Below are 13,122 nucleotides of genomic sequence, written 5' to 3'. Positions count from 1 at the left end.
TTTGAAAGGAAACACTTTGACGTTTGTGGGAATGTGAAATTGATGTAGGAGAATTTAACACATTAGATCTGGTAAAAGATGATACAAAGAAAAAAATATGAATTTATTTTTTTGAACTATCTTTGAAACACAAGAGAAATGCCATCATGTATTATTCCAGCCCAGGCACAATTTAGATTTTGGCCACTAGATGGCAGCAGAGTATGTACAAAGTTTTAGACGGATTCAATGAACCATTGCATTTCTGTACAAAATGTTGTATCAAACAATAGCATGGTATTCTTTCATTGTAATAGCTACTGTAAATTGGACAGTGCAGTTAGATTAACAAGAATTTAGACATCTGATATGGGCAGAAAGCTTATGTCCTGGGAATTGTTTTTGTTGCTTACAACCTCATGCTAATCACATTAGCCTAGGTTAGCTCAACCGTCCCGTGGGGGGGACACACCAATCCCGTGTTAAAACATTGTGTTTCCCTCTCAATCACACTTTTGTTTAATAGGAAAACCACTCAATTTGATTTTCTAAGTTAATTTAACAACAATGCTTAAACCACATCAGGAGACCACTTTTGACATCTGGGGAAAACATTTATTTTTGGTGGACACAAAGTACCGGAGGATGGCTGGGCAGTGGGCCGAAGGGGGGCTAGGCCCCACATCCGGAAGTTAGAGAATGGGTTTTTCAAAAACCTGAAACTACTTTTCCAGAGCCATAATCATTATGCTGTATTTTCCTTTTTTTTTATAAACTAAATGTGCTTCTATGCATCTCTGTCAAATCTGGGTAAAAGATTGAAAGGAATGTGAGTGTTATTAACTGCTTTTCTAAAGTCTACCAACCTTGCCAGCAGGCATACCAACTACAGTGGGGCAAAAAAAGTATTTAGTCAGCCACCAATTGTGCAATTTCTCCCACTTAAAAAGATGAGAGAGGCCTGTAATTTTCATCATATGTACACTTCAACTATGACAGAGAAAATTAGAAAAAAAAATCCTGAAAATCACATGGTAGGATTTTAAATTAATTTATTTGCAAATTATGGTGGAAAATAAGTATTTGGTCAATAAATTCTTGTTTACAATGACAGCCAAACCCGGACGATGCTTGGCCAATTGTGCGCCGCCCTATGGGACCCAACCCACCAGCCCCCCCCCCTTTCCCTGCCCTCCTATTCTTTCCCTTTTTACCCCCCTTTGCGTCTTCCTCTACCCTCCTATTATCGCCTTGGTGATTCTCTCCTGGAGGTCACCACCACTACACGGTCTCTAATCTACCAGGGGTAAAGGCCCAGGCGTGATAAAAGCTCCCAGCTCAACCTACCTCAAAGGTTTCCTCTGAAACTTCTCTCGAACAGCAAAAATCTGTTTCTCCCTCTCCAGCTTTCTTTGCTGCCTACCTAAACAGCCCTCTGATAAACAGCCCTCTGATAAACAGCCCTCTGATAAACAGCCCTCTGATAAACAGCCCTCTGATAAACAGCCCTCTGATAAACAGCCCTCTGATAAACAGCCCTCTGATAAACAGCCCTCTGATAAACAGCCCTCTGATAAACAGCCCTCCGATAAACAGCCCTCCGATAAACAGCCCTCCGATAAACAGCCCTCCGATAAACAGCCCTCCGATTAATAGCGCGCCATTAAACAGCCCGCTGATAAACAGCCCTCCAACCTCCAAGAGTTCCCACTGACCTTTAGTCTCTGATTTAAGTTGTTTTTGCGGTTGTCTGCTGGGTGCCCCTCTCTCTGCTGGGTGCCCTTCTGTCTGCTGGGTGCCCCTCTCTCTGCTGGGTGCCCTTCTGTCTGCTGGGTGCCCTCTGTCTGCTGCGTGCCCTTCTGTCTGCTGGGTGCCCTTCTCTCTGCTGGGTGCCCTTCTGTCTCCTGGGTGCACCTCTGTCTGCTGGGTACCCTTCTGTCTGCTGGGTACCCTTCTGTCTGCTGGGTGCCCTTCTGTCTGCTGGGTGCCCTTCTGTCTGCTGGGTGCCCTTCACTCTGCTGGGTGGCCTTCTGTCTGCTAGGTTCCCTTCTGTCTGCTGGGTGGCCTTCTGTCTGCTGGGTACCCTTCTGTCTGCTGGGTACCCTTCTGTCTGCTGGGTGCCCTTCACTCTGCTGGGTGGCCTTCTGTCTGCTAGGTTCCCTTCTGTCTGCTGGGTGCCCTTCTGTCTGCTGGGTGCCCTTCTGTCTGCTGGGTGCCCTTCAGTCTGCTGGGTGCCCTTCACTCTGCTGGGTGCCCTTCACTCTGCTGGGTGCCCTTCTGTCTGCTGGGTGCCCTTCACTCTGCTGGGTGCCCTTCTGTCTGCTGGGTGCCCTTCACTCTGCTGGGTGCCCTTCTGTCTGCTGGGTGCCCTTCACTCTGCTGGGTGCCCTTCTGTCTGCTGGGTGCCCTTCACTCTGCTGGGTGCCCTTCTGTCTGCTGGGTGCCCTTCTGTCTGCTGGGTGCCCTTCTGTCTGCTGGGTGCCCTTCTGTCTGCTGGGTGCCCTTCTGTCTGCTGGGTGCCCTTCTGTCTGCTGGGTGCCCTTCTGTCTGCTGGGTGCCCTTCTGTCTGCTGGGTGCCCCTCTGTCTGCTGCGTGCCCTTCTGTCTGCTGGGTGCCCCTCTGTCTGCTGGGTGCCCTTCTGTCTGCTGGGTGCCCTTCTGTCTGCTAGGTTCCCTTCTGTCTGCTGGGTGCCCTTCTGTCTGCTGGGTGCCCTTCTGTCTGCTGGGTGCCCTTCTGTCTGCTGGGTGCCCTTCTGTCTGCTAGGTTCCCTTCTGTCTGCTAGGTTCCCTTCTGTCTGCTAGGTTCCCTTCTGTCTGCTAGGTTCCCTTCTGTCTGCTGGGTGCCCTTCTGTCTGCTAGGTTCCCTTCTGTCTGCTAGGTTCCCTTCTGTCTGCTGGGTTCCCTTCTGTCTGCTGGGTGCCCTTCTGTCTGCTAGGTTCCCTTCTGTCTGCTAGGTTCCCTTCTGTCTGCTGGGTGCCCTTCTGTCTGCTGGGTGTCCCTCTGTCTGCTGGGTGCCCTTCTGTCTGCTAGGTTCCCTTCTGTCTGCTGGGTGCCCTTCTGTCTGCTGGGTGTCCCTCTGTCTGCTGCGTGCCCTTCTGTCTGCTGGGTGCCCTTCTGTCTGCTGGGTGCCCCTCTGTCTGCTGCGTGCCCTTCTGTCTGCTGGGTGCCCTTCTGTCTGCTAGGTTCCCTTCTGTCTGCTGGGTGCCCCTCTGTCTGCTCGGTGCCTTTCTGTGTGCATTTCTGCGTCGTCTAGATGCAAAATCACAGGGAGAGACTCATAGCAGCTGCTACCACCAGGATAATATATCTAATCAGGCCTTACCACACAGCAGGCCATGTTATTGCCTAAGTTCTCCTCCTGTCACTCAGGGCTAATCGAGGCTCCATCGCTCCCCAGGACAGAGACTGATGGGGTAGATGTGGCCCGGCACAGCCCCTCAGCCCCTGGCCCTGCTCTAATATTTGGCTACAGAGGTCTCTGGATTTCTCCCCTGAAATGTGTGAGAAGAACAACATCCGAGTTGTTTATTGGCTGTGTTTGAAGATTAAAAGTGGCGTGTTCGGGTAAATCACTATGAAAATGTGAATCTATGGCATTTAATAAATACTCTTCCTAACTTTTTAAATTTAAACTTTTTGAAAGTCGAGGGTTTGTGATAATGATAGTCTATTCTTTGCTCGAGTGATGCTTCGCATCAATAGCGGTTTTCATATAGGAATTGTATGCCCTGTAGATGAACGACTCATGATGATGCGATGGGGATGTTGAGAATTATGATGCAGTGACGATGATGAACGTGTGTTTGTGTTCAGGCGGAGATGGACATCCAGATAGCGCTGGAGCGGGAGGAGGACGTCCAGCGATCGGCCTTGTTGGAGCAGGAGAGGAGAGACAGAGAGCTGGCCATGAGGATCGCCCAGAGTGAAGCCGAACTCATCAACGACGAGGCCCAGATGGACCCCAGTCTGCGCAGGTACACATACAGATATACACACTTATCTGTCCATCTATATGTTAGTATGATTATATTGTCACGTGTCAATACTCAAGCCCTAGATCTAGGTTTTTACAGGACCCAACCAAGCTTGTTGTTTAACCCAGAAATGTTAATAGGAGCTGAAAGGATTCAACACGTCAAATAATATATAGCTGTTGTATTTCTTAGGTCCATAAGGAGACTTACACCTGTCCACTGCATGCATAACCTCTTTTCTCCTCCTCTCGTTCTCCCCTCTCCCAGCAATGGGTCTTTCTCAGGTCTCTATCCAAACACAGTGAGAGCCATGTAAGACATTAGCCAATAGCTTATCCTCCTTCTTCCAGTAACCTAACACAACCCATTAATCCTTCATCTCAACCTCATCTAATCTTTCATCAACCTAGATCCAGGATTATACCAGCCCATGCAAAGCCATCATAAACAATAAGCTAATTATCTAATTCTTCACATTGGATAGAACCAAATAACACTGCGTTCCAGTCATGATTCAATTCGCCATTGTGTTCCCCGCCCAGGGCATGAATCAACAGGGCCAGGGGATAAGCACGTCTGATAATTAGCCTGTCGAAACATATGACCATGACCACTGCGTGCCAAATCTAAACAGGAATGTATAATAGGTCTGATGGTTATTCTGTTGCCCCAGTCTAATCATACAGTATCCTCTGTTTGCAGTGCTGATGGACATCAACATCTTCAGGCATTCACAATGTATATTCTATGGCTTTTGTCATACATTGTATTTGTTCTTATTGACTTGGAAAACCAGTTTATTTTCCATTCCTATTGTATCTTTGATAGCTAGCTTTGCACAATTACTTGAACAAACACACAATGCTCATTCCCCTCTGTAAACTAATCAACTACACAGTTGAGATGTACTGTAGAACTAACTCCTAACCACCGTTGGTGACAGGACTTAATAACTAGTTAGTTAGTACTCGGTCTTAACACTCTTGTAATGATATCAGTAGCACCTACCGTCATAGAGATGATAGGTTTAGTCATGGTTAGTTACAGTTGGAACAGAGGAGTATTGTATTTGTGTTTCCTGAACACCTGGCCTACAGGTACCTGTTCACCCATTAAGTGACTTCTTCACACCTGGTCACTGAGGGATACAGTTAAGCATATTCCACTGCTCACAGGTGTCAACACGCCACAAGTGTCACAACAGTGTGAGACTGTCACAACACGCGCTGACATCACGTATCAGATGGCTGCTCAGACAGCTCTTAGTGGAAGCCTCCCTGGTCTCCGTGACTAATGGGGAATACTATTATACTACGGATACAGGTAACTGACAAAATAAGTGAAACACCAACATAGTGTATTTTAATAGGGCGAACAGCTTCAATGTGCCTTGTTATACAAGTGTCTAGAACTCCTTTGGAGGGATGCGACACCAAGATGTATTGTGTGCTTTGTTGATGGTGGTGGAAAACGCTGTCTCAGGCGCCAGTCCAGAATCTTCCATAAGTGTCAAATCTGGTGCCTGAAACACACACACTTTAAACCCCCTAGGCTCCTTTAAGACCCCTCTTTCAAAGTCACTGAGATCTCTTCTTCTAGCCATGGTAGCCAAAACAATGGGCAACTGGGCATTTTTATACATGACCCTAAGCATGATGGGATGTTAATTGCTTAATTAACTCAGGAATCAAACGTCTGTTGAAGCACCTGCTTGCAATAGGTCGTTATCAATAAAACGTCACCATTTTGCATGGAATAATAAAAAATATATATCTGACTATGCTCTTTAAAAGAGGTGAATGCTCTGCACCGTAATGTGACATTTTATTGATAACAACGTATGTACTTTGTATCCCTCATTTACTCAAGTGTTTCCTTTATTTTGTCAGTTACCTGTGTATGAATATGTATGATTCAGAGACAATGTTCAGTCATTTTTGTACACTGGTATTATTGTGTTTATAGGAAATGGCCCTGAAAATGTCAACTTCGGGCTTGGTGGTAATGGTGATAAATGGTTTGTTGCCAGATACACACACGATCACCAGAATCACCCAAATTAATCAAATAAATCATTTCCGAAAATCATTGTTTTGTTCGTTATAAAATAGTTAAAAAACCTAGTGAGCAATAGGAAATGAAGACATTTTTGCCAAGGGTGTTACCTTGTTAAATATATTGAATCTTGAAATCAGATTGTGTGTGTCTATTTTAGGATAAAATCAGATTTTGTGTCCGCAGTGGTTTGACAACAGCTATAGCACTTTGAACTCAACTAACTTCCTTAAAGGCATGACATCCATCAGTTGCTCGTCTCATCTTCAGTAGGCATTCTTTTGTTACAGTAGCTCTTAATCCCTCCAACGTTGGCCAACACCCCTCAGAGTCTCTATCTCACCATCAATCCCTGTTACACCAGGAGCCCTTTGAGGGGGTGACATGTCAATTATCCAGCACTCAGCCCCACGAGCTGCCACCACCACACACTCCACTGTCTCTCCCTGTCATCTTTCTGTCGCTCTATTATCTGCCCAGGCTGGCCCTCCTCCCACGAGGTTAGCTTATTGTCAGCTATTGGATTAGCACCAGAACACCCAAGGATACCTCTACAGCAGCCCAAAGCCTTGGCCCATAGAAGCCCTTACAGACCCTTACAGACCTGGAGGGCCACCCGTATATAGGAGCCAAGTCCTGCCTGCCGGGTTATTGAATTAGAGGTCTCAGCAGAGCGCTGCAGGAGGGTAGGGAAAGGCTGCAGACGGTTTAAGTAAGCCCAGGAACATACTGACCCCAATTTGTCGACTGGTCAATTGTTTGGTCGATAGACTGTTGGTCGACTAATTCAAAGGTTTTTCTTTATTTTACCATTTTCTACATTGTCAATTAATAGTGAAGACATCAAAACTATGAAGTAATACATATGGAAAAGTGTTAAACAAATCAAAATATATTTTATATTTTGAGATTCTTCAAATAGCCACCCTTTGCCTTGATGACAGCACATTCTTGGAATTCTCTCAACCAGCTTCATGAGGTAGTCACCTGGAATTCATTTCAATTAACAGGTGTACCGCCTTAAAAATGTTTTTTTGGAATGTCTTTCCTTAATGCGTTTGAGCCAATCAGTTGTGTTGTGACAAGGTAGGGGTGGCATACAGATCATAGCCCTATTTGGCAAAAGACCAAGTCCATATTATGACAAGAGCAGCTCAAATAGGCAAAGAGAAAGGACAGTCCATCATTACTTTAAGACATGAAGGTCAGTCAATCCAGAAAATGTAAAGAACTTTGATAGTTTATTCAAGTACAGTTGCAAAAAGCATCAAGCGCTATGATGAAGCTGGCTCTCATGAGGACCGCCACAGGAATGGAAGACGCAGAGTTACCTCTGCTGCAGAGGATGAGTTCATTAGATACCAGCCTCAAATTGCAGCCCAAATAAAAGCTTTACAGAGTTCAAGTAACAGACACATCTCAACATCAGCTGTTCAGAGGAGACTGTGTGAATCAGACCTTCGTGGACGAATTTCTGCAAAGATACCTCCTCTAAAGGACACCAATAAGAAGGAGAGACTTGCTTGGGCCAAGAAACGCAAGCAATGGACATTAGACTGGTGGAAATTTGTCCTTTGGTCTGGAGTCCAAATTGGAGATTTTTGGTTCCAACCGCCGTGTCTTTGTGAGACGCGGTGTGGATGAACGGATCATCTCCACATGTGTATTTCCCACCTAAAGCATGGAGGAGGTGGTGTTATGGTGTGGGGGTGCTTTGATGGTGACACCGTCAGTGATTTATTTAGAATTCAAGGCACACTTATCCAGCATGGCTACTACAGCATTCTGCAGTGATACACCATCCCATCTGGTTTGGGCTTATTGGGACTAATATTGGTTTTTCAACAGGATAATGACCCAACACACCTCCAGGCTGTGTAAGGGTTATTTTACCAAGAAATTAGAGTGATGGAGTGCTGTATCAGATGACCTGGCCTCCACAATCCCCCGACCTCAAACAAATTGAGGTGGTTTGGGATGGGCCAGACGGCGGAGTGAAGGAAAAGCAGCCAACAGGTGCTTAGCATATGTGGGAACTCCTTCTAGACTTTTGGGAAAACATTCCTGGTGAAGCTGGTTGAGAGAATGGCAAGAGTGTGCAAAGCTGTCAAGACAAAGAGTGCCTATTTGAAGAATCTCAAATATAAAATATATTTTGATTTAACACCTGTTTGGTTACTTTTTGATCCCAATTGTGTTTATTCATAGTTTTGATGTTTTCACTATTACTCCACAATGTAGACAATAGTACAAAAAATGTAGAAAAACCCTTGAATGAGTAGGTGTCTCCAAACTTTTGACTGGTACTATGTATAAAACAAATATATCATTTTTTGGGGCACACGAGACACCTGTCTTATTTGCGCCCATCTCTGTGAACTAATCCGTTGTGGAGGCAGAGACTAATCCGTTGTGGAGGCAGACACTAATCCGTTGTGGAGGCCGACACTAATCCGTTGTGGAGGCCGACACTAATCCGTTGTGGAGGCCGACACTAATCCGTTGTGGAGGCCGACACTAATCCGTTGTGGAGGCCGACACTAATCTGTTGTGGAGGCCCGACACTAATCCGTTGTGGAGGCCCGACACTAATCCGTTGTGGAGGCCGACACTAATCCGTTGTGGAGGCCGACACTAATCCGTTGTGGAGGCCGACACTAATCCGTTGTGGAGGCCGAGACTAATCCGTTGTGGAGGCCGAGACTAATCCGTTGTGGAGGCCGACACTAATCCGTTGTGGAGGCCCGACACTAATCCGTTGTGGAGGCCGACACTAATCCGTTGTGGAGGCCGACACTAATCCGTTGTGGAGGCCGACACTAATCCGTTGTGGAGGCCGACACTAATCCGTTGTGGAGGCCGACACTAATCCGTTGTGGAGGCCGACACTAATCCGTTGTGGAGGCCCGACACTAATCCGTTGTGGAGGCCCGACACTAATCCGTTGTGGAGGCCGACACTAATCCGTTGTGGAGGCCGACACTAATCCGTTGTGGAGGCCGACACTAATCCGTTGTGGAGGCCGACACTAATCCGTTGTGGAGGCCGACACTAATCCGTTGTGGAGGCCCGACACTAATCCGTTGTGGAGGCCGACACTAATCCGTTGTGGAGGCCGAAACTAATCCGTTGTGGAGGCCCGACACTAATCCGTTGTGGAGGCCGACACTAATCCGTTGTGGAGGCCGACACTAATCCGTTGTGGAGGCCCGACACTAATCCGTTGTGGAGGCCGACACTAATCCGTTGTGGAGGCCGACACTAATCCGTTGTGGAGGCCGACACTAATCCGTTGTGGAGGCCCGACACTAATCCGTTGTGGAGGCCCGACACTAATCCGTTGTGGAGGCCCGACACTAATCCGTTGTGGAGGCCGACACTAATCCGTTGTGGAGGCCGACACTAATCCGTTGTGGAGGCCGACACTAATCCGTTGTGGAGGCCCGACACTAATCCGTTGTGGAGGCCCGACACTAATCCGTTGTGGAGGCCCGACACTAATCCGTTGTGGAGGCCCGACACTAATCCGTTGTGGAGGCCGACACTAATCCGTTGTGGAGGCCGACACTAATCCGTTGTGGAGGCCCGACACTAATCCGTTGTGGAGGCCCGACACTAATCCGTTGTGGAGGCCCGACACTAATCCGTTGTGGAGGCCCGACACTAATCCGTTGTTGTGGAGGCCGACACTAATCCGGAGGCCCGACACTAATCCGTTGTGGAGGCCCGACACTAATCCGTTGTGGAGGCCGACACTAATCCGTTGTGGAGGCCCGACACTAATCCGTTGTGGAGGCCCGACACTAATCCGTTGTGGAGGCCCGACACTAATCCGTTGTGGAGGCCCGACACTAATCCGTTGTGGAGGCCCGACACTAATCCGTTGTGGAGGCCGACACTAATCCGTTGTGGAGGCCGACACTAATCCGTTGTGGAGGCCGACACTAATCCGTTGTGGAGGCCGACACTAATCCGTTGTGGAGGCCGACACTAATCCGTTGTGGAGGCCGACACTAATCCGTTGTGGAGGCCCGACACTAATCCGTTGTGGAGGCCCGACACTAATCCGTTGTGGAGGCCCGACACTAATCCGTTGTGGAGGCCCGACACTAATCCGTTGTGGAGGCCCGACACTAATCCGTTGTGGAGGCCCGACACTAATCCGTTGTGGAGGCCCGACACTAATCCGTTGTGGAGGCCGACACTAATCCGTTGTGGAGGCCACGGGAATGGCACAGTCAAAGAAAGCGGAGTGTGGCTGAGATGTATAATTTTCATCTCTCCAGAATGCGCGCGCTCACGCACATTTGTGCACATTCATTTTTTCATAACTTTATTGTGTGAATAGTTAGTGTCTATCAATTCTCCATTACGTATTTCACCAGTAGTACATTTACCATTAATTCCTATACTTTCTGTTCTACAATGTTTTGTTTGTTTACGGTTATTTCTGTTAAGGCATTCAATTAATATTATTCCAGTCTTTTACTGTTCTCACTGTCGATGTGGACACATTGTTTGTAGAGTGCACACCCTATGCTACACTTTTGAGAAACATTTTGGTTTATTTAATTCCACTTACATATTTAGTCACTGTCTTTTGTTTTGAGCACTCCTGTCAATTTTGAGTAAGGACACGCACCTGACTACGCATAGAATTAGGCCTACAGGGTACCTGGCCCGCTTGCAACTGTAGGCATATAAATCTTTACAGCTCTCTGATCCAGTGGAAATGTCATAAAATAGGCCTACCTAATTACTTTTTATCCCTTGCCCAAATAGCCTACAGCTGTCTTTGTCCCGAGTTCACTGGCCCAGAATATTTTATAATGTTGCAAGTTTACTAGCTCCGGCTTCTGGAGGGACCCAAGTTAATGGATACAATGTTTCAAGTTTGTTGCAATGTAGCCAATGTGATTTATAGAATATTTATTTTTATCAGGATATGTTTTCCCTGCAGGCTACAGTGTTTTTATTTGTTGACTTTATAGGATATTTTTACGTTGTTGGAAATGGCAATAGAAGTTACTTTTTAGGTTTGTATAATTTTCATTTAGATTTTGATAGAATTTTGATAAACCACATGACAATGATTTTGAGATACGAAGACGTTATTATAAATTAAACTGTTCCACAAAAAATGTGCATATGAAAACCCTAACTGTGGCATGCGGATCAGTAGAAATGGGAAGATAAATTGGAATTCCACATGAAAGGTTGCCGATTCCTCGTGTAGCGTATAACCAGCAACTTCAGGAGAGAAACAGTAGAACCTGCGAAAGCCAGTAGGAGCGGGAGGATGGTCAGGTTATCTTGATTTCTGGCACCCTCTTGAGTTATTTGTCTTATTTCGTCAAACAATGAGCTCAGTGCATTTATAGTTGATTTTAGTAAAACACATATGGAAAGATACACATTTTAACATTTTGACCAGACTTTCTCTTTTTTTTTAGTAGGGGACAGCCCTAGTGGGTGGGGACTAGGGAGTAGGTTATAGGGTGAAATGGGCAGATACATGCAGTCTGGCTACCCTCAGACAGATTTCCCCCAACTTAGCACTTGATAACTTCTCTGTTGTTACCAGTAGTTTAGTGTCTGAACATGACCACAGCACTATGGTGCACCAATCCGAGCTGAGATTCCGAGACGTCACACTCCTTGGACCTGTCAGATGTTCAATTGCAATTTAATTGACTTCCTCTCTTCTCTCCCTTGCTTGCCGAGACTGCAGGGGTTCACAGGTGCAGGCACTCAAAGCCGGTGGCGTGAAGAAGTACGACCTGAGCAAGTGGAAATACGCCGAGCTGCGGGACGTCATCAACACCTCGTGCGGTAAGACTTTCCCCCCCAACCCCTCTCACCACTACCAGCCCTGAAGGGCTACTAACAGCATGGGGCCCCATCCATTCACTATGCTACTCTGAAAAAGCCCTGGGAGAAACAGGCAAGGTGTTGAGCTCTCGGGGAGATTCTTGATCCTGCTCTGTGCACCTCCATCAATCACGCCATCATTAATTCAGCCCCTTTGTTAATAATTGAACATCTGGCCGTGTTTTCAGTAATGTAACCTCTTCAAAAGTGTGCTATGTTTCTTTTTCTTTTCACCCCGCTCTTGAGTTTCCTGCCTTGGTGTGATTTCTCCTATAGTTTTCAGGGACAGCCAAAGGGTAATTTTGAGGAGATTGCAGCCGGGCGAAACTGTCGACCAGGGCCGACGGGAGAGTGTACGCACAGCTGCTACGTTAATAAGGATGCAGTCCGGTGGCAGACGATGAAATGATTACCATTATGGTGGATTACAGTGTTTTACTCTCTGTAGCAGCTTCAGTAGTAAAACATGGAGGAGAGTCCTACCGTCTGTCTGAATCCACATGTAAACAGATGAATAGGCCAGCTGGCAGTTAGGGAGCGCTCCGGACCAACAGTTCTGCTAATAGCCCGATTAATTTAGTTCACAGCCCTGAAGTTCCCTATATGAGTGGATGGGAAACTGGCTAATTGTCTAATGCATTAATTGTGATGGAAATTAAATCTGGAGGGTTGTAACGATTTTGTTACGTTCTCCACGGCCCTTTTGAATTATTTACACCCATCCTGTTGCAGCTTTCTCTCACCAATTTGAACGTTTGTCGTTTCCTGACCGGTGCAGATTAAAACTTGAGGATTACCTTGAATATTATTACATGTGTACCTAGTGATGGGCACCGATATGGAAAATCTGTGTCGATATTATTTTCATTTTCCCATATCGTTATATCTGTTTTATAAAAAAAACATTGCAACGACTGTGTGTGAGTGTAGACTTACCTGTTCATTGGGCCAGTTGTGAATGTTCAAACTATATCGATATAACCAACATTTTATTGGTAAAGGAGGTATGTATAGATAATACTCCACATTTGATTCACAGAAATTATACTGAACAAAAATATAATCGCTACATGCAACAATTTCAAAGACTTATAGTTCATATAAGTAAATTAGTAAATTGAAATAAATACATTAGGCCCAATCTATTCATTTCACATGACTGGGAATGCAGATATGCTTATGTTGGTCACAGATACCGTAAAAAAAATAAAAATAGGGCCGTGGATCAGAAAACTAGTCAGTAT

At 46.1% G+C, this 13,122-nt stretch overlaps 1 protein-coding gene across 3 annotated transcripts in view; it reads left to right on the top strand.

Moving 5' to 3' along the window:
- Window positions 1-13,122, top strand: part of LOC118362302 (unconventional myosin-VI) — a 107,099-nt gene that overhangs the window by 83,102 nt on the left and 10,875 nt on the right. For all 3 annotated transcript variants that reach the window (XM_052485885.1, XM_052485884.1, XM_052485883.1), the window contains 2 exons: window positions 3,792-3,952; window positions 11,739-11,839. In XM_052485885.1, the coding sequence (XP_052341845.1) occupies window positions 3,792-3,952; window positions 11,739-11,839 (262 nt within the window). The remainder of the gene's footprint in view (window positions 1-3,791; window positions 3,953-11,738; window positions 11,840-13,122) is intronic.

This window comes from Oncorhynchus keta, chromosome 29, assembly GCF_023373465.1.
Source record: "Oncorhynchus keta strain PuntledgeMale-10-30-2019 chromosome 29, Oket_V2, whole genome shotgun sequence".
Lineage (NCBI taxonomy): Eukaryota > Metazoa > Chordata > Actinopteri > Salmoniformes > Salmonidae > Oncorhynchus > Oncorhynchus keta.
The sequence above is the reverse complement of the archived record's forward strand: the minus strand, read 5'-3'. Positions and strand labels throughout refer to the sequence as shown.